The sequence below is a fragment of the Pseudophryne corroboree genome, chromosome 1 (genome assembly GCF_028390025.1).
Source record: "Pseudophryne corroboree isolate aPseCor3 chromosome 1, aPseCor3.hap2, whole genome shotgun sequence".
In the NCBI taxonomy this organism is placed as follows: Eukaryota; Metazoa; Chordata; class Amphibia; order Anura; family Myobatrachidae; genus Pseudophryne; species Pseudophryne corroboree.
The window spans coordinates 1146454319-1146476523 of NC_086444.1; the positions used below are offsets into that span (position 1 = coordinate 1146454319).

A 22205-nucleotide genomic window follows, 5' to 3' on the forward strand; every position below is an offset into this window, starting at 1 on the left:
GAAATGATCGCACAGGCAGAGTAAGTCTGGAGCTACTCTGAAACTGCTAAGTAGTTAGTAATCGCATTATTGCGAATACATCGGTCGCAATTTTAAGAAGCTAAGATTCACTCCCAGTAGGCGGCGGCTTAGCGTGTGTAACTCTGCTAAATTCGCCTTGCGACCGATCAACTCGGAATGAGGGCCAAGATTCATACCAGCCACACCAATCACACCGTATAACTTGTGATAAACTATCTAGTTAACAGTATGAAACAACAACATAGCATCGGTCCACAACCGATGAACTATAACATAACCCTTATGTATGCAAAAACTATATACAAGTCTTGCAGAAGTAGTCCGCACTTGGGACGGGCGCCCAGCATCCTCTACGGACTACGAGAAAAAGATTTACCGGTAGGTTTAAAATCTTATTTTCTCTAACGTCCTAGAGGATGCTGGGGACTCCGTAAGGACCATGGGGATTATACCAAAGTTCACAAACGGGCGGGAGAGTGCGGATGACTCTGCAGCACCGATTGAGCAAACATGAGGTCCTCCTCAGCCAGGGTATCAAACTTATAGAATTTTGCAAAGGCGATTGAACCCGACCAAGTAGCAGCTCGACACAGCTGTAGTGCCGAGACCCCTCGGGCAGCCGCCCAAGAAGAGCCCACTTTCCTCGTGGAATGGGCCTTGACCGATTTCGGTAACGGCAATCCAGCCGTAGACTGCGCTTGCTGAATCGTGTTACAAATCCAGCGAGCAATAGTCTGCTTTGAAGCAGGGGCACCAATCTTGTTGGTTGCATACAGGACAAACAGCGCTTCAGTTTTCCTGACTCTAGCCGTCCTGGCCAAGTAAATTTTCAAAGCCCTGACCACATCAAGTAACCCGGAATCCTCCAAGTCACGCGTAGCCACAGGCACCACAACAGGTTGGTTCATATGAAAAGATGAGACCACCCTTGGTAGGAATTGAGGACGGGTCCGCAATTCCGCCATATCCACATGGAAAACCAAATATGGATAAGGCCGATATCTGGACCTTAATAGAGCCTAATTTTAGGCCCAAATTCACTCCAGTTTGTAGGAAGTGAAGGAAACGGCCCAGATGGAAATCTTCCGTAGGGGCATTCCTGGCCTCACACCAAGAAACCTATTTTCGCCATATACGGTGATAATGTTTTGACGTTACATCCTTCCTAGCCTTTATCAGCGTAGGGTTGACCTCAACCGGAATGCCTTTCTCTGCTAGGATCCGGCGTTCTACCGCCATGCCGTCAAACGCAGACGCGGTAAGTCTTGGAACAGACAGGGACCCTGCTGCAACAGGTCCTGTCTTAGAGGAAGAGGCTACGTATCTTCTGTGAGCATTTCCTGCAGATCCGGATACCAGGTCCTCCGCGGCCAATCTGGAACAATGAGGATTGTTCTCACTCCTCCTTGTCCTATTATCCTCAACACCTTGGGTATGAGAGGAAGAGGAGGAAATACATAGACCGACCAGAACACCCACGGTGTCACTAGGGCGTCTACAGCTACTGCCTAAGGGTCTCTTGACCTTGCGCAATACCTCTGTAGCTTTTTGTTGAGGCGGAACGCCATCATGTCTATCTGTGGCAGTCCCCACCGACTTGTAATCTGTGCGAAGACTTCCTGATGAAGTCCCCACTCTCCCGGATGTAGGTTGTGTCTGCTGAGGAAGTCTGCTTCCCAGTTGCCCACTCCCGGAATGAACACTGCTGACAGTGCGATTACGTGATTATCCGCCCAGCGAAGAATTCTGGCGGCTTCTGCCATCGCCACTCTGCTCCTTGTGTCGCCTTGGCGGTTTACATGAGCCATGTGAAGACAAGTCTCTTGACTTGACCAAAGACATTGGAAATTTCTTCCCTGTGCGACTGCTCCCCAACCTCAGAGGCTTGCGTCCGTGGTCACCAGGATCCAGCCTTGAATGCCGAACCTGGGGTCCTCGAGAAGGTGAGCACTCTGCAGCCACCACAGGAGTGATACCCTGGCCCTGGGGGATAGGGTGATCAACGACGAATCTGTAAATGTGACCCGGACCATTTGTCCAGTAGGTCCCACTGAAAAGTCCTCGCATGGAACCTGCCGAAGGGAATGGCCTCGTATGATGCCACCATCTTTCCCAGGACTCGAGTGCAGTGATGCACTGACACCTGTTTTGGTTTCAATAGGTTCCTGACAAGAGTCATGAGTTCCTGAGCTTTTTCTATCGGGAGATAAATCCTCTTCTGGTCCGTGTCCAGAATCATGCCCAAGAAAGACAGACGAGTCGTAGGAACCAACTGCGAATTCGGGATATTGAGAATCCAGCCATGTTGCTGCAACACCTTCAGTGAAAGTGACACGCTGTTCAGCAACTGCTCTCTTGATCTCGCTTTTATGAGGAGATGGTCCAAGTACGGGATAATTGTGACACCTTGCTTGCGCCGGAGCACCATAATTTCCGCCATTACCTTGGTGAAAATTCTCGGGGCCGTGGAGAGACCAAACGGCAACGTCTGAAATTGGTAATGACAGTCCTGTACCGCAAATCTCAGGTACGCCTGATGAGGTGGATATAAGGGAACATGAAGGTATGCATCCTTTATGTCCATGGACACCATAAAATCCCCCCCTTTTCAAATTTAATATGGGTCTGACCGAAACGTCCAGTTTCGGGACTCCAAACATGGACGAGTAATATCCCTTTCCTTGTTGGAGGAGGGGAACCTTCACCACCACCTGTTGAAGATACAATTTTTGTATTGCATATAACACTATCTCCCTTTCCTGGGGAGAAGTTGGTAGAGCCGATTTGAAAAATCGGCGAGGAGGCACTTCTTCGAATTCCAGCTTGTAACCCTGAGAAACAATTTCTATTGCCCAGGGATCCACCTGGGAGTGAACCCAGATGTGGCTGAAACTCCGAAGACGTGCCCCCACTGGGCCGGACTCCGCCAGTGGAGCCCCAAGCGTCATGCAGTAGATTTTGTAGAGGCCGGGGATGACTTCTGTTCCTGGGAACTAGCTGTGTTGTGCAGCTTTTTCCTCTGCACCTACCTCTGGCAAGATAGGACGCACCTCGCACTTTGTTTCTTTGTGACCAAAAGGACTGCATTTGATAATGCGGAGCTTTCTTATGCTGTGAGGGAACATAAAGTAAAAAATTTGATTTTCCAGCTGTAGCTGTGGAGACCAGGTCCGAGAGACCTTCCCCAAACAATTCCTCACCCCTGTAAGGGAAAACCTCCATATGCCTTTTTGAGTCGGCATCACCTGTCCATTGCCGTGTCCATAGGACTCTTCTGGCAGAAATCGACATAGCGTTTATTCTAGAACCCAGTAGACTAATGTCTCTTTGAGCATCTCTCATATATAGAACAGCATCTCTCATATGCCCCAGGGTCAATAATACAGTATCCTTATCTAGGGTATCCATCCCCTCAGATAAGGTATCCGTCCATGCCGCCACAGCACTACACACCCAGGCCGGCGCAATTGCCGGTCTGAGTAAGGTACCTGAATGTGTATAAATGGACTTCAGGGTAATCTCCTGTTAGCGGTCACACCGAATCTTTGAGGGTAGCCGTATCCTGTGACGGCAGGGCTACCTTCTTGGATAAGCGTGTTAATGCTTTGTCCACCCTAGGGGAGGATTCCTATCGTAACCTATCCGTTGATGGGAAAGGATACGCCATAAGAATCCTTTTGGAAATCTGCAGTCTTTTATATGGAGATTCCCAAGCTTTTTCACATAACTCGTTCAGCTCGTGTGAGGGGGGAAAGGTTACCTCAGGCTTCTTTCCCTTGTACATATGTACCCTCTTGTCAGGGACAGGGGGTCCCTCTGTGAAGTGCAAAACATCTTTTATTGCCATAATCATATATCGAATGGATTTTGCCAATTTTGGCTGTAACTTTGCATCATCGTAATCGACACTGGAGTCAGAATCCGTGTCGGTATCTGTGTCAACAATCTGGGATAGTGGGCGCTTAAGAGACCCTGACGGTCCTTGCAACATAGGATCAGGCATGGGTTGAGACCCTGACTGTCGCAAAGCTTCAGCTTTGTCTAATCTTTTGTGTAATGAGTTTACACTAGCATTTAAAACCTTCCACATATCCATCCAGTGAGGTGTCGGCGCTGCCGGCGGAGACACCACATTCATTTGCTCCCGCTCCTCTCCAACATAGCCTTCTTCCTCAGACATGTCGACACACGCGTACCGACACACCACACACACAGGGAATGCTCTTTCTGAAGACAGTTCCCCCACAAGGCCCTTTGGAGAGAGAGAGAGAGTATGCCAGCACACACCCCAGCGCTATATGACCCAGGAAAAACACAGAATGTCTACCCAGTAGCGCTGATATAACTCTTTACACGCCAATTATGTGCCCCCCCCCCCCCTCTTGAAAATCCACTGTCACCGTCAGTAAGCAGGGGAGAGTCCGGGGAGCTTCTTCTCAGCGCTGTGCTGTGGAGAAAATGGCGCTGGTGAGTGCTGAGGGAGAAGCCCCGCCCCCTCGGCGGCGGGCTTCTGTCCCGCTAAAAATACTGTAAAACATGGCGGGGGCTCTTTATATAGATGTACAGTGCCCAGCTGTACATGTATATACTTCATTTTGCCATAGGAGTGGTTTTTATTGCTGCCCAGGGCGCCCCCCCTGCGCCCTGCACCCTTACAGTGACCGGAGTGTGTGAGGTGTATGGGAGCAATGGCGCACAGCTGCAGTGCTGTGCGTTACCTCAGTGAAGCTCACGAAGTCTTCTGCCGCCTTTGAAGCCTTCTTTTCTTCTCATACTCACCCGGCTTCTATCTTCTGGCTCTGCGAGGAGGACGACGGCGCGGCTCTGGGACGAACTCCAGGGTGAGACCTGTGTTCCGACTCCCTCTGGAGCTAATGGTGTCCAGTAGCCTAAGAAACAGGACCTTGAAACTCAGAGAAGTAGGGCTGTTTCTCTCTCCTCAGTCCCACGATGCAGGGAGTCTGTTGCCAGCAGTGCTCCCTGAAAATAAAAAACCTAACAAATATACTTTCTTACAGGAAGCTCAGGAGAGCTCCCTGCAGTGCACCCATCTCCTCTGGGCACAGTATCAAACTGAGGTCTGGAGGAGGGGCATAGAGGGAGGAGCCAGTGCACACCCAGAGTCAAAGTCTTTCTTAAAGTGCCCATGTCTCCTGCGGAGCCCGTCTATTCCCCATGGTCCTTACGGAGTCCCCAGCATCCTCTAGGACGTTATAGAAATATATAGTAGTGTCCACATTATATTAGAAATTAATGACCCCACACAGTGAAGCCAGAGAAATGCCCGGCAGTCCAGCCTGTGAAGAAGAAAAGCCGCTCAGTGCCGATGCGTCACTCGAGCCGAGTGAAGGGAAACAGCTGGACACTGCGGGAAAAGGCCGCTAGCCCAGTCCACAGTCTCCTCTCTTCGTGCCAGCCGCGGCCGCCAGGAGAGGAAGCGTGATGTGATCTCATGATGTCACCGTCGCTCTCCCTGTAGCCCTGACAAAGTAGGAGGCGCTATCATGTTGCCGAATACCATGGTCTTGTTGCTCAGCAGCGTATTATAATTGCAGTCACAGGCGCAAAGTGTGCAGTGGGTGGTACTGCGTACCTGCTGCCAAATTCTTAAGGGTACTCTGTACCCAAGCGTACCTACATACTTGCACCACAGCATGTGACATGGGAGAGATTTCATATGGCATCCCCTATTCAAAGTCTGCACCACTATTATTATTTCTGATGCGATAATGATTCCAAATGGTCACCTTTATTGAAATTCTGCATTACTGTAATTTTTTTGAAGACTTGTCGCTGATCAATTTTTGGTGTGACATGAATTTGTGAAGATTACCATAATATCTTCAAGGTGAACCCTTTCTGGTTGTTAGGAGAAAATCTGTCACCTAGCAACCCAGTTTTGTGTACCCATTTATACTGCTGGAGCACTATCATTTACGATATATGCCTCTAATACCATTCTCTGTTGTTTGTATATTATATTATACTGACAATATAGATAACTGACATATTAGATACGCTGATCTCCAGACAGAAAACGTGTAAACCTACCATAGATCTCCTTCTATGTGTATAAACACTCTGGACTGCCATATTACTTCAGCCCTGTTAGATAACTGTATAAGTGCCTACATCTTATAGAACAGATATTCATATCCTTTGTATGTTTTGTTTGGAAAGATGGAAATATTTCTATGGCCAAGTGGCATTCGCAATTAAAGCGAAATTCAATCCACAATCACAGTGGTTATACACAGGCTGAAATACTCATGCAAAGGAGAACTTTGATTTGTAAGAGTATCAAGGTGTGCATAGGAAGACTTTCTTTTCAAGCCCTCCAAAGAAATTACTTTTTGAATACCTTCCCTATTATATTTTAAAACAGAATAAATACTAGGGAGGCCAATCCCGGGATCGGGATTGGCGGGATCCAGGTCAAAAAATGGCCGGGATTCAATCCCGGGATTGGAAGCTCCAATCCCGGGGATTGCGGGATTTACCTGACCATTTTTTTTTTTTTAATGCCGGGCAGCGTTGAGCTTCCTCAGGAGGCTCAGACACTGCCCAGCTCTCTCGTTCTGGCTCCCCCTGCCCCCATAGTGCATACTGTGCATCATGACATGATGTCAGAGGTCCCGCTGCGCAGTGTGAAGCCAGCTGCCCGCGCCGGCCAGGCCGCACCTTGCCGCTTGCACCACATCGCACGTGAGCCCTCCCACCCACAATGGTGAATCTGAAGCCAGCCGCCCGGACCGCACATCGCCACCTGCAGCCTGGAAGCCCAGTTCCCACCCACTATGGTGAGTATTTGTGCGGGCTGGTCTGGGGTGGGTGGGTCTTTAACCCAATCCCGGGAATCCCAGGATTGACCTTTCTTCAAACCCAATACCTGGGATTGAAAAAAAGGCCCGGGATTGGCCTCCCTAATAGATACAAGTTATATATTAAATTAATTCAATACCAAAGAGTACCCCCAAAAAGGTTTTACTTCTCTGTTCCTTGTGTCTATACAAATGAATTTCTTCCCCTGTTAATGCTGTCGTGACTACAAGACCCAGCATGCCCTGTCACAGCTTTTCTATTAGGGAAAGCTAAAACTGTGGCTGGGCACGCAGGGATGTGTAGTTTCACAATGAGAGGGAAAAGGGGAGCAGATACTAATTACCCAGGCTCGGGCTGCTGGAGGGGCCCAGAGCTGCCCCCCCCCCCCTTCAGAGTATACCTATATTTAAGGCCGGAGCCCCTGGAAGTTGGTGCCTGCACATTGAAAGCAAAGACTTGAGGAACTGTGCCAGAGTCTTTGCTGTCTGGCACATGCACCATCTTCCCAAATATGACTGGGAAGATGGCGCCGGCTGAAAAGGAGGAACCCACTGCCCACAAGCAAGGTGGGTGCACTGAGAATTTTTTTAAATTAGCAAATACAAATCGGTAGAGAAACAATGACACACATCCATGTAGTTTAATACATAATATTAAAAAGGAAGTAAATAAATACAAACCTTACTCGTATCAAGTAAGGATATATATGCAGGAATGAAAGGAAAGCAAGTTACATACCCATATAACCTACTGTGCCAACTCTGCCACGGATGGTCTCTCCCTCGGGTATCTGCACAGCTAACCCCAGATCTGAAATCCTGATGTGTCCTGTGAATGAAGGAACAGGTCATGATACTGATTTTCCTGGAGGGAATAATAAGACCTCACATGCTCCTACAATCCACAATGATAGATCAGAAGGTAACCACAGCTTCCAAACACTATCCCATTTGTACTACTGTACATATGTGCACTTACCACAGTCGTCCAGCAGAATATTTTCTGGCTTCAAATCTCTGTAATATATGAATAAAGACTCCAATAAGCAAAAAAAAAGAAAAAAATATATGTTTAAAATGTTTTCACTTATTCAAATTATTTGTAACTGTTTTTATTACCATCAAGTTACAGCACAGTCGACCTATTTCCCGCCAAAAATCTGTAACACGCACTCATTCTTCCATACTTTAATCTCAAGTTAACGGGGCATAACTGCTTTACATCATTATTATTTATTAACAGTTTCTTATAAAGCAAATTCCATGGCACTTTACAATTGGAAACAGTGATAACATAAAACAAAACAATTGCAAACAGTGAAAATAAAAACCAAGACTGGGAAATAAACAGTCATAGAGGTAGGAGGGCCCTGCTCGCAAGCTTACAATCTATAGGGAAATAGGCATTGATAGGTGCTCTCTATTACATAAAGGTCCACCAAATTGCAAAGGTTCTTGGTGGGCTGCATGATAAGATCACACAGTGATGTTGGCCTGGGGTCAGAAGGATGGGAAGGTGAAGAACGAGAAAATATGTCAGGATATGAGTTGACTGTACAGAGGGGATGTAACTGGATAGGAAAGCTTATGAAGGTTGAGTGAGCGATTCCGGAATTTGATAAGCTTGCCTGAAGAGTTTTCAGGGAAAGTTTGATGGTTTGGAGACTAGAGGAGAGTCTTATTATGCGTGGAAGGGCATTCCAGTGTGTGTGTACCTCGAAGAAAGTCCTGCAATCGCGCAATGGAGTGAATAATGAGTGTGGACGAGAGACGTAGATCTTGTGAAGAGCAGAGAGGTCGGGTTGGGAGATATTTTGATAAGCAAAGAGATGTACGTTGGTGTAGTTTGGTTTAATGGCCTTGTGAGTGAGTAAAAGTATTTTATATTGAATACAGTAGAATAGCGGTAACCAATGGAGGGACTGACAGAGTGGATCTGCAGCTGAGGAACGTCTAGCGGGGAAGATTAGTCTCGCAGCTGCATTCAAAATGGATTGTAATAGTGAGAGTCTCTGTTTAGTAAGACCAGTAAGAAGACTATAGCAATAATCAATGCAGGAGATAAAATGAGCATGGATTGTTGTGTCTTGTGTGAGGTATGGTCGTATATTGGATATGTTTTTAGATGCATGTAGGAAGATATAGAGACAGATTGAATGTGGGGAACAAAGGACAGTTCAGGGTGAAGGATGACAGCTAGGCACTGAGATTGTGGGGGAGGATCGATTGTCGAGTTTTCAGCAGTGATAAAGATATCAGGTTGGTAAATACTATTGGTTGGTGGAAATATAATTCATTCTATTTTGGAAATATTAAGTTTGAGGTGGCGAGATGACATCCAAGAGGAAACGGCAGAAAGGCATTCAGTGACAGACCAAAACAGATGTTGAAATCTGGGAAGGATAGGTAGATTTGAGCATCATCCACGTACAGATGATTCTGAAATCCAAAAGAGCTGATTAGCTTAAAAAGAGATGTGGTATAGATAGAGAAAAGCAGAGGACCTAAGACTGAGCCTTGTGGTACCTCCAACTGATAGAGGTAGCGAAGAGGAGGTGGATTCAAAGAAGCAGACACTGAGAGCGATTAGATAGGTAGGATGAGAACCAAGAGAGGGCTGTGTCCTAAAGACCTAGGGACTGCAGTGTTTGTATGAGAAGAGAGTGGTCAACAGTGTCAAATGCAGCAGAGGGATCTAGTAGAATAAGAAGTGAGTAATGGCCTTTGGCAGTGCCGTAACTAGACATTTTAGTGCTGTGTGCAAGAAATGGCATCGGCGCCCCCCCCCCCCCCCCCCATCCTTATGCAAAATAGGAGCAGTGCGTGCCGTAGGCGCGCATCAAAAATACAGGGGCGTGGCTTTATGGGGAAGGAATGTGGCCACAAAATATTACCAATTCATATTACGGTGCACAGTAGTCTCCATTATTCAAATTACGCCGCACAGTAGCGCCACTACACCAGGAAGAGCCCCTTTTACACATTAAGGCAGACAGCGTCCTCTTTTTACACGTTATGGCAGACAGAGTCCCCTTTTACACATTACGGCACACAAAGTCCCCCTTTTTACACATTACGGCAGACAGCCCCCTTTTTTACACATTACAGCAGACAGCTCCCCTTTTTACACATTACGGCAGACAGAGTCCACCTTTTACACATTAGGTAGATAGAGTCCACATTTACACGATAGATAGATAGATAGATAGATAGATAGATAGATAGATAGATAGATAGATAGATAGATACTTACAGTCTCTCCGCTGGCTCAGGCAGTCGGGCTCCTCGGTGCAGCATCTGCTGGCATATCCCGGGCACGGGATGAGGAGGGAAGGGGACTCCTGGCACACACGTAGTTACGGCCCTGGCCTTTGGACTTAGCAGTGACCAGATCATTCACTACCTTACTCAGTGCTGTCTCAGTGGAGTGTTGAGAACGAAAGCCTGACTAAAGTGGGTCCAATAAGTTGTGTGAGTTTAAAAAGTGTGTGAGGCGAGTGTAGGCAAGTCTCTCAAGTAGCTTGGAGGGGCATGGGAGCTGAAGATCTTAATTAAAAATAAATTACATCTTACGGCTATGTCCAACTCTAGGTCACATAAGTATATACTGTAAAATAAATAAATAAATAAATAATGGAAGCCTGTACATGAGGTGCTCCCGATCCATATTATAGGATTTAGCGGAGTGCCAAACTGAACATGAGCCCTAAATTGTATATAAAATTAAAACAGATGCGTTGTGAAGATATAAAACAAATAATCTGTCATTTCATATCTGAGAAATTAAAGCCTGTGGACTGACTGCCAAAAATCATAATGAAATGAGAATTATGTTGAATTAGTATAATATGTAAGACTAAGTATTTTGCCAAATTCTGTATACAGTGCAATCCCAGTTATTATTGAGACCAGGTGCATATACACACCAGTGCCAATGGTAAGATATAGAGGTTGTGTGTGTATTATGCAGGTACAAATATAATAAACATCCAGGATGGCCTGGTCCGGGACAGTGAGGTTCCCTATCACATGACCAATGGCACTGACAGACATACAGTATACAGTAACCGTTTCTCACCTGTAAACTATTCTCTCTTTCTGCAGATCCTCCAGTCCACAGCATAGCTCGGCAGCATAAAACACTGCCCTCTGTTCCTCAAATCCTGGGTTTCCCATGTTGTATATGTGAAACTTCAGGTCCCCTCCATTCATAATGGTTAATACTAGGCAAATGGCATCCTTTGTTTCATATGTGTAGGCTAAACTAACCTGGAAACACAGGAGGTAACGTCAATAAATGTTTACAGCCATACAAAGTTTTTACAGATCAGACATAACAAAAAACAAAAAAGAGCGTGTGGGACACTTGGGTCACCTCAATCTAGACTGGCACATCGCTGATTCCAAATGTTATACTGTAAGAACTGTAGCTGACCATTATATCCCTTTAATTAGCAAAAAAATAACTCCACTCAAAAATGTTTTTGCCTAATTAAAATAATTAGATTAGGTTTTGCAGTTTACTGGTATGGCCCCTGATACTGCCAGAAATTGCATGTTGAAAACTCAGGAACAATAACTTGCTGCCACTGGACACACAGGTCAACGCTGCAGTCTGCAGTTTGTTCCCATGGTTACAAATATTGCTAATGGCAAGAGTGTGTTACTAAGTTTCCATCAGGTAATTTCAGGCAGAAGTCTGAAGGCAAAATAATTTCGAGCAGCTTCTCTTTTATCACAATTAACAAATGTCTATACTACATTGGAACTGTCCAGATAGCGTACTGCATACAGCAAAAACACAAAACACACCTAGGTACGATTATCCAAGGTAACTATTTAGTTGATGTCAGCGTTTAAATTTGCATGGCTAATGTAACCATGATAAACATAAGGTTCCCTTCTCTTTAATACCTCCATTTAACCACATAAACAACCCTCCTGACAGCAGACATGTACTTAAATTACTGTCTAAATGATGGTGTAAATATTACACAAATGGCCAAGCTGACCAGTAAGAATTGCGGAAACTTGTTCTTAAAATTTAGATCTGGCTCCTTACAAACCTAACCGAAAGAAAACATTCACAGGTCAATTAATGTTATATGTATAAAAACAGTGGCAGCACCCGTATGTACATATATGGAGTATAGATTAGTAATAAATATGTTTGTGTGGTGAACACAGGTAAAAGAGAATGTTGAGAACATATCTCTTTCAAAGCAACAACACATCTTCAAGCCAACATAGAGACTTTGTTATAGGGATGACAAGATGACAAGATGCTTATTATGAACTAAATTGAATTAACATTCCAGTCTGTTTTTCCCACTTTGTTGCTGAAAGACCCATTCTTGTAGTTCCAGAGCCCTTGGCTTTGCTGCCTCATCTAGTTCAGACATACATAGAGTAACGGCTGAGGGACCCATAACGTGCCAACATAGAGTACAAAATTCCAGCAGTGTCATTTTAAAATCAGAGATTCTGTGAATTCTGTCACCCCGAGGAGATCACAGCACAAAGAGACATCTGTTGCAGCCATTGGGCAGCGTTACATTTACAAAGTCAACTTTTATTCTTCACAGACGGCAGACATGTTACAATCACTCCAGGAGGGTTCACAAGTGCAACTGCAAACCTTGTGACTGGACATACTTCCCCAGACACAGAGCTGCTAAGCAATGATATAAACGACAGTGCACATGCTGCTGCTAGACTATGGAGGCGGCCATTTTGGGGGCAAAACTACTATTTGTGTGACTGCAACCAAACAATTCAATGTAAATGGTGATGTCACTGAGGAGAAAGGTACAAAGTGGTTCATGCCTCAGTGATGTCATCCGTTCCTCTACAATTTATAGGCTGAAATCAGCTAATTCAGTGATATCCCTACTTTAAAGTGAATTAATAAGCTGCATTTACAGTCAATAAAATGGGATCAGTACTAAATCCCGCTGGACGGGATCCCGGCGGTCGAAATACCGACGCCGCAATCCCGACCACACAATCCCGACAGGGGTGGCGAGTAGAACGCAGCCCCTTGCGGGCTCGCTTCGCTCGCCACGCTTCGGGCACAGTGCCTCGCTATGCTCGGCACACTCATTTATTCTCCCTCTATGGGTGTCGTGGACACCTACGGAGGGAGAATATGTTGGGATTGTGCCAGTCGGGATTCCGCCGTCGGTATTTCGACCGCCGGGATTCCATCCGGCGGGATCTTGACCGCATCCCAATAAAATGGCTTCATACACAGTAGGTGGAGTATTTGAAGGTGTAATTCACTGTGAACAGAGACCACAAATCAATAACTCAGGGACAAGTGTTAGTTTTACAACATCATCATATTAGCCATGTACTGTTAGTAATAATTTTGTGACATTTTTATTTGTCAGAAGAAAGAGAAACATCATTGATAATTTTACTATAGTATCATATCAGAGCAGTGTTTCAGTACATAAAAATTGTCAGTCTTTATATTTTTATCAAATGGTTAACTAAATTCTACTACAAATGCAACGGTTGTCCCAGTTATTTAACACAGGGGCCGATTCAGACCTGATCGCTACTGTGCGTTTTCGCACAGCGGGCATTCAGACCCAAACTGCGCATGCACCGCAATGCGCAGGCGTGTTGCACGGCTGCAAAGAAGATAGCCGGTCAGCGAAAGGTTTGTGCGAAGGATCCATTCACACAGACGATCGCAAGGAGATTGACAGGAAGAGGGCGTTTGTGGGTGTCAACTGACCATTTTCTGAGAGTGTTTGGAAAAATGCAGACATGTCTATACATTTGCAGGGAAGGTTCCCGACGTATATTATGGTCCTGGACAGGCTGATGTGATCGCAGCGGAAGAGTAAGTCCTGGGCTGTGCAGAAACTGCACAAAATCAGTTTGTGCATCTCTACTACACATGCGATCGCACACTTGCACACACTCCCTCGTAGGCGGCGACTATCCGATCGCATGGCTGCAAAAATCGCTGCCCAGTGATCAGGTCAGAATTACCCCCAAAGCTCCAATCAATACTCAACTCAGTTTTTGATGCTTTCTACTCTTTCACCACTAGAGGTCACACTCACCATGCTTTCATATTATACAGCATTTTAAAAAATAAATACAAAATTCTATGTTGTCCAAGTTTTTCATTCTTGTATGCAGGGTAAATGAATGTATGTTTAAAAATGTATAAGAGAATGTTTTCTGGGTCGGCAGAACGGTGCATTTCTCATGAATCTTTAAGCACAAATCGATAATGACCAGCATTTCATGGTTACACTTATCTCTGAAGTGACTGGACCTGACCTTGTGCATAATTTATGTGTCTCGAACATAGTTTGAGGTGCAGTCTGACAGAGAACTGGGACCCAGCGTTGACCGGTCTAATGCTGGATAGTATTAGCAGAATTTCTGTCATCTAATATCAGCCTGTGCCTCGCATTAATATTGTGTAGTAACAGAATTAAAATGTAGTGAACATAAGGAGATGGAGCCATATATGGGCGATAAACCAGGCAGGCGCGTCAGTCTCCAATGGCAGAGGGGTGTGAATCGGTAGTGGAAAATTAAAGGCCACATCAGTAAATGTTCCACTGGAGGACATGCTGTATGGCAGGGGTGTCCAAACTTTTTGCAAAAAGGGCCAAATTTGGTGAGGTGAAAATGTGTGGGGGACGACCAGATACACAAATGCCCCCCAAGTGCTGCCAGATACACAAATGCCCCCAGTGCCAGATACACATTATATGCCCCCAGCAATGCTGCCAAATACACATTATATGCCCCAGCAGTGCTGCCAGATACACATTATATGCCCCCAGCAGTGCTGCCAGATACACATTATATGCCCCCAGCAGTGCTGCCAGATACACAAATGCCCCCAGTGCTGCCAGATACACATTATATGCCCCCAGCAATGCTGCCAAATACACATTATATGCCCCCAGCAGTGCTGCCATATACACATTATATGACCCCAGCAGTGCTGCCAGATACACAAATACCCCCAGTGCCAGATACACATTATATGCCCCCAGCAATGCTGTCAAATACACATTATATGCCCCCAGCAGTGCTGCCAGATACACATATGACCCCAGCAGTGCTGCCAGATACACAAATGCCCCCAGAAGTGCTGCCAGATACATTATATGCCCCCAGCAGTGCTGCCAGATACACAAATGCCCCCAGTGCTGCCAGATACACATTATATGCCCCCAGCAATGCTGCCAAATACACATTATATGGCCCCAGCAGTGCTGCCAGATACACATTATATGCCCCCAGCAGTGCTGCCAGATACACATTATATGCCCCCAGCAGTGCTGCCAGATACACATTATATGCCCCCAGCAGTGCTGCCAGATACACATTATATGCCCCCAGCAGTGCTGCCAGATACACATTATATGCCCCCAGCAGTGCTTGCAGATACACATTATATGCCCCCCAGCAGTGCTGCCAGATACACATCAGTAAATGTTCCACTGGAGGACATGCTGTATGTCAGGGGTGTCCAAATTTTTGCAAAAAGGGCCAAATTTGGTGAGGTGAAAATGTGTGGGGGCCGACCAGATACACAAATGCCCCCCAAGTGCTGCCAGATACACAATATATGCCCCCCGCAGTGCTGCCAGAAACACATTATATGCCCCCCGCAGTGCTGCCAGATACACATTATATGCCCCCCGCAGTGCTGCCAGATACACATTGGAGAACTACTTACAAGTGAAAATGCTTTAGCCCAGAACACCTATGAGGGGGTGAAGCACTGAACTTATTGAGACCGCTGATCACCACACACTGCTGCAGAGTTGCAGTGAAGATGGCCACCGTGATGATCCTCCCTGGTGTCTCCTTTTATAGATTCATATACACAGAAGGGCTGGGTTTGTTTCGGCGGGAGAGGCAAACCCAGCCCTCCTGTCTCACCAGATCATCAGACCAGCCTATAGCCTGCACACAGAGGAGGGGAAGATAGCTTTCAGTCACCGTGTAGCGCAGCTGACAGCAACGGGCAGGGAGTGCTAGTGCGGCTGGGTTCAGCGGTCTGCAAAGGCAGTGTGCCCGAGAGCTGAGGGCTGCATAGAGGCTGCGGGCTGGTGGAAATGTGAGCACAGGCCGCAAATGGCCCCCGGGCCAGACTTTGGACATGCCTGCTGTATGGGATCTATTACCCAGAATGATTGGGAATCCAGACCTTGCTTTTCCCATTAACAACCTCTGGTGCACTCCCACTTGTTTAGCAATAAAAGTTTATTGTTGTTTTTTTTAATTGAACAGCAATAAAAAGGTGTACAATTATCACAATAGGATGACAAAACCAAAACACTGCATAACAAATATCCAGAAATCACCCTATCAATTCCAAAACATATATTGCCGTCTATTTTCATTTCTCTGACGTCCTAGTGGATGCTGGGGACTCCGTAAGGACCATGGGGAATAGCGGCTCCGCAGGAGACTGGGCTCAAAAGTAAAGCTTTAGAACTACCTGGTGTGCACTGGCTCCTCCCCCCATGACCCTCCTCCAAGCCTCAGTTAGATTTTTGTGCCCGAACGAGAAGGGTGCACACTAGGTGGCTCTCCTGAGCTGCTTAGTGAAAAGTTTAGTTTTAAATATGTGGAGTTAAAATATCTCACATGGAAAGTGGTCATGCTGTTGGCCCTGGCCTGGGCCAGGTGCGTGTCAGAATTGGCGGCTTTGTCCTGTAAAAGCCCTCATCTGATTTTCCATTCGGACAGGGCGGAATTGAGGACTTGTCCTCAGTTTCTCCCTAAGGTGGTTTTCAGCGTTTCACCTGAATCAACCTATTGTGGTGCCTGCGGCTACTAGGGACTTGGAGGACTCCAAGTTGCTAGACGTTGTCAGGGCCCTGGAAATATAGGTTTCCAGGACGGCTGGAGTCAGAAAATCTGACTCGTTGTTTATTCTGTATGCACCCAACAAGCTGGGTGCTCCTGCTTCTAAGCAGACTATTGCTCGTTGGATTTGTAGTACAATTCAGCTTGCACATTCTGTGGCAGGCCTGCCACAGCCAAAATCTGTAAAAGCCCATTCCACAAGGAAGGTGGGCTCATCTTGGGCGGCTGCCCGAGGGGTCTCGGCTTTACAACTTTGCCGAGCAGCTACTTGGTCAGGAGCAAATACGTTTGTAAAATTCTACAAATTTGATACCCTGGCTGAGGAGGACCTGGAGTTCTCTCATTTGGTGCTGCAGAGTCATCCGCACTCTCCCGCCCGTTTGGGAGCTTTGGTATAATCCCCATGGTCCTTACGGAGTCCCCAGCATCCACTAGGACGTCAGAGAAAATAAGAATTTACTTACCGATAATTCTATTTCTCGTAGTCCGTAGTGGATGCTGGGCGCCCATCCCAAGTGCGGATTGTCTGCAATACTGGTACATAGTTATTGTTACCAAAAAAATCGGGTTATTGCTGTAGTGAGCCATCTTTTCTAGAGGCTCCTCTGTTATCATGCTGTTAACTGGGTTTAGATCACAAGTTATATGGTGTGATTGGTGTGGCTGGTATGAGTCTTACCCGGGATTCAAAATCCTTCCTTATTGTGTACGCTCGTCCGGGCACAGTATCCTAACTGAGGCTTGGAGGAGGGTCATGGGGGGAGGAGCCAGTGCACACCAGGTAGTTCTAAAGCTTTACTTTTGTGCCCAGTCTCCTGCGGAGCCGCTATTCCCCATGGTCCTTACGGAGTCCCCAGCATCCACTACGGACTACGAGAAATAGAATTATCGGTAAGTAAATTCTTATTTTTTCTGTTTAACAAAAAAACCAAAATATTATAGAAGATGAACACAATAAAAGTTAGAAAATATACAAAACGGAAAGAAAAGAAAAAGAGAAGAGAAGAAAAAATAAATGAAACAATGAAAATGAAATCAGAGATGTACCACCAGGTGGCACATATTGATGCAATTACTGCAATATAAATGTACTACTACTGACAATCAAATGTAAAAATATAAAATTAAAAAAGATTATGACCACATGCCGCATCTGTTTGACTAATTGTAACACAAAATTCTACAACCCCAAACCTGTAAATAGAATGAAAGAAATGTATATCAAGAAATCTGACGTAGTAAAAAACACTCTGTATGTTCAAGCACCATCCATATATTAGTTTGCGTGTGGACAGGTAGGCAGCTAATGCAAGCCTCCCATTTCTTCGAGAAAGACAAGATCCCTTTGTCTACAGTTTATCATACGTGGCCATGCACCGTTTATAGTAAACTATATCCAAAACCACCGCTTTCCATTCTGACAGAGAGGGGGTTGAACGTGAGATCCAATGTTTGAGTATGAGATGTTTGGCAACTGTAATCATAACTGCTAGAGCCGATTTCCAAGGAGTGATTTACATATTTAATCCCCATGTTGTAAAATCTGCAAAAAGGAAAGCTGCAGCAGTTTTAGATCCGTCAAGGTGGAGTGTATACGTCATATAATTCAGAATCTTGCACCAAAATTTACTGATCTTGCCGCACTGCCAGAGATTATGAGTAAGGGATGCATCCCTCTGACCACACTTAATGCAATTACCCTCATCAGAAGGCACAAACTGTTTCCTTTGAGCAGGGGACATGTAAGTATTGTCACAACTGAGGGCCTGAGCTGACGGAAGGCAGCCTCAGTTGTAGGGGCTGAGATGTACCGGAACCTGGGAGGTTGTATCAGACCCCTGGACATGTAAGTAACATGAAGAGAAACCGCCCGAAGGCGTGACCACGACAACTTGAGTAAAAGTCAATGATATTTATTTATGACAAACTCCATGCATCACAGTAGCAGTAAAAAGTAACATAAAAATCAGCAGAGAAATAATAATACAGTTCCTGGGTACTACAGGGTGGCAGGGGCCACAGAGCTCTGGTGGTATGAGACAGTTCTTATTATCTGCAAGTTGGAAAGTCCTTACCAGGCTCAACTGTAGCAATGAGGAAAGCCCAGGGTCGTACCAGCTGGTGTTCCAGGGAAAGCTGGACTGCTGTAGATAAAATGCTGCTGTGGGTACTGGTTGGAACCAGACAGGTGTTGGCACGGAGTGGATACTGGCTGGAACCAGTTAAATAATAAATAAAGCTTGAGAGCGATGCAATGTAGATGAAATGTAGAATTTGAGAGCGGAGAAATAATAATACCGGTGGAGAGTGGTAAACTGCAGAAAGGACACCGGCCCTTTAAGAGAAGCTGTACACTGCTGGAAGCTGAGCTGGAAGCAGGTGATGTTGTAGCTGGAAACAGGTGAGTCCAGTATGGATCGGAGAGTCAGGCTACACCGCAGATGGAATGCTGGTGCGGGTCTCTATAGCAGAAGTCTGGAAACAGGAGCTGGAACCTGGAAGACATTCACAGAAGAGAGACAAACTGGAACTAGGTTTGACAACCAAAGCACTGACGCCTTCCTTGCTCAGGCACAACCTATTTATACCTGCAGCAAGGAAGGCATTGGCTAGGCAATTATGCAAATTAATAATACTGACAACGGATTGGTGGGAAAGATCAGCTGACAGAATCCAAGATGGCTGCGCCCATGCAGACACTTGGAGGGAAGTTTGGATTGTAATCCATGTGGTCTGGAAAACAGTAATGGCGGCGCCGGCCACCGGAGACAGGAGACGCCAGGCTGACAGATGCACATCCAACCACGCGGACACAGCGGAGGCCGCGGCTGACGTAATCGCCACTCTGAATGTAGAAGCTCAGGGACGGCGGCGGAGGCCGCGGGAGACGCCATGCCAGATGTATAAGGCGTTACTGTGACTGCGTCCAGAGAGACAGGCGAGGATGCGGGAATGTGCACATCAGGATGACAGATGGGATCCGGTCCTGGAGCGCTGAGCCAGCCTTAAGAGGCATCTGATAGGTAAGAAATGGCGTCCAGATACCCGGATCGTGACAAGTATGAGTCAATATTCTCAAATGGACTGCCTGTAAACGAGCCGATTTGAGGCATGGCAAAATCTTGACTAAGGAGTTTATAAATGATTGGAAATCAGGTAAGTCTGGGAGTTCTAAACTCCAAGCTCATGATACAGAGGACCAGGTATGAGGGGTTGACTCAATTAAATGAGGGTATAAATACCGGATCCTAAATTCCAATGACTGACACATGGAAGAGCATTCAAAGCATCTGGAGGCTGCTTAGGTGAGAGAGGGCATCTAAAAGACTGGACGTAATAACGTACCTGTAGAAACATATAGGAATGTTGTCGGGAAAGGTTATACTTATCAGACAAATCCTGGAAAGATAAAAGATCGCCAACAGAATCAAAAACATTTTTGATAGATAAAATACCTTTCTGATACCAAATTTTGTACTTGGAGTTATATAGTGATGGAGCAAAGATGGATTACCCCATAATGATATATAAGGGGAAGAGTAAGGATTACGGCTAAAATGGGAATGAATATTAACCCAAAAAAGGATGTTAGAAGGAATGTGGGGTGGAAGATGGGAGTTCGGGGCATGCAATAAGGCCATTGGGGAGAATGGGTGGAACAGGGCTTCTTCTAGTGCGGGGTTAGTGTAATGGTCAGTATGAAATAACCAGTTTGCTGCATATATGAACAGGGCTGATTTTGGAAAGACTGCTATGTGAGGGATGCCTAGGCCACCTTTAATTGTTGGAAGGAAAGTACGAGCTCGATTCGTTCTAAGTTTACCATAGTGCCAAATAAATTGTGAGAAAATTTGGGTGCAATGGAACACATCTGCCTTGGACAGTGACATTGGTAACATTTGCAGGAGATACGCTAGCTTGGGGTATATTATATTTTTTAATTACTACAACTTGACCAAGTAGGAGATAGTTTAAGACCTTTCCAACAGAGAAGCTGTGTTTTCAATTTAGCAATGAGTGGTGTGAAGTTGGTGCCGTATAATTGAGTAAGTGCAGAGGTAACATGTATGCCCAAATATTTGATTTTGACGGGTGTGACCTTAAATAAAGAAGATATAACAGAATGAGACAAAAGAAAAGAAGAATTAATACGGAGCAATTCAGATTTTTCTAGATTAATACGATACCCTGCGAAAGACCCAAAAGATTGAATAACTTAGAATTTCAGGGATAGAACGAAGGGGGTCCGATATAAATAGCATATTATCCACGAAAAGAGATATCTTGCATTCACAATCTCTGATATGTATCCCTGTGAACAAAGAATCTCGTCTTCGGACTATTGCCAGAGGTTCAAGCGCAGCCGCAAAGAGGAGCGGGGAAAGAAGACATCCCTGTCTTGTACCCCTTTGAATATTAAAGGTTGGGGACAAATATCTATTAGTCAGAATGAGTAGAGAGTGGTATACAAGAGGATAAAAGATTAATAAAATGGAAGGGAAGGCCAAAGTGGTGTAGCGTCTCGAATAGATGATCCCAGGTCACCAAATCAAAGGCTTTCTCAAAGATAAAAGGAACCTGGGATCATCTGAACTAGAGTCAGCAGTGGATTGAATAACCGAAATAACTTTTCTGATGTTAGTAACCGAACTCCAGGCCCCCGATAAATCCCGTTTGGTCGGGGTGGACAATAGACGGGAGAATAACTAAGTCTCTCTGCAAGTAATTTAGTAAATATCTTATAGTCGATATTAAGTAAGGAAATAGGCCTATAGGACGATGGCGATAAAGGGTCCCTACTGGGCTTTAGTAAAACCTTGACTATGGTTGAGTTAAGGTGCAGTGGGGATGGATGGCCATCTAAAATGGAGTTAAAGAGGATCGTAAGAGATTCCTCAATATAGGGTTGGAGAAACTTATAGAACTCCCCACTATAAATATCGGGACCTGGGGCTTTCAGCAGTTTAAGAGATTTGATAATCTGGCTAACTTCAGTCACAGTGAATTTCCCAACCAAACTACAGTAGCAGCCTGCAGTGAGGATATCTGAGGTAAGGAGATTCCCTCCCAATAAGAATGTTTCTGTTGAACCGAGATCGGTTCCTGGGAATAAAAATCTTGGTAATAATGATAGAAAATGTCCGCTATTTCATTACCCTTAAAACGAACAAAAGACCTGTGATCTTTAAGATCCGCTATATTTGAGTGACTCCTGTCCCCCCCGCAACATATTAGAAAGGAGTTGACTAGATTTGTTACCATAACGGAAAAAGTGAGCTTGGTCCTAACCTGAGATAAGACCCGTCTAATTGCGTAAGAACTTGATCAAAAGTAGTTTACTTTCGAGATAAGCAGCCTTATTAGCAGGAGAGGGAGTGGTTTTTAGAGCTTGCAAAGTCAGCCAGATTTGAGTCGATCTATACAGTGCATCCTGCTCCAATCTAAATTTCTTCATAAAAGAGATAATGATACCTCTAATTACAGCCTTAGCAGTTTGCCAGA

General features: G+C 45.4%; 1 protein-coding gene across 4 annotated transcripts in view; it reads right to left on the minus strand.

Moving 5' to 3' along the window:
* Window positions 1–22205, minus strand: part of GRK4 (G protein-coupled receptor kinase 4) — a 402980-nt gene that overhangs the window by 31365 nt on the left and 349410 nt on the right. For all 4 annotated transcript variants that reach the window (XM_063924349.1, XM_063924369.1, XM_063924340.1 and 1 more), the window contains 3 exons: window positions 10921–11111; window positions 7822–7859; window positions 7582–7671 (listed from right to left, as the gene is read on the minus strand). In XM_063924349.1, the coding sequence (XP_063780419.1) occupies window positions 7582–7671; window positions 7822–7859; window positions 10921–11111 (319 nt within the window). The remainder of the gene's footprint in view (window positions 1–7581; window positions 7672–7821; window positions 7860–10920; window positions 11112–22205) is intronic.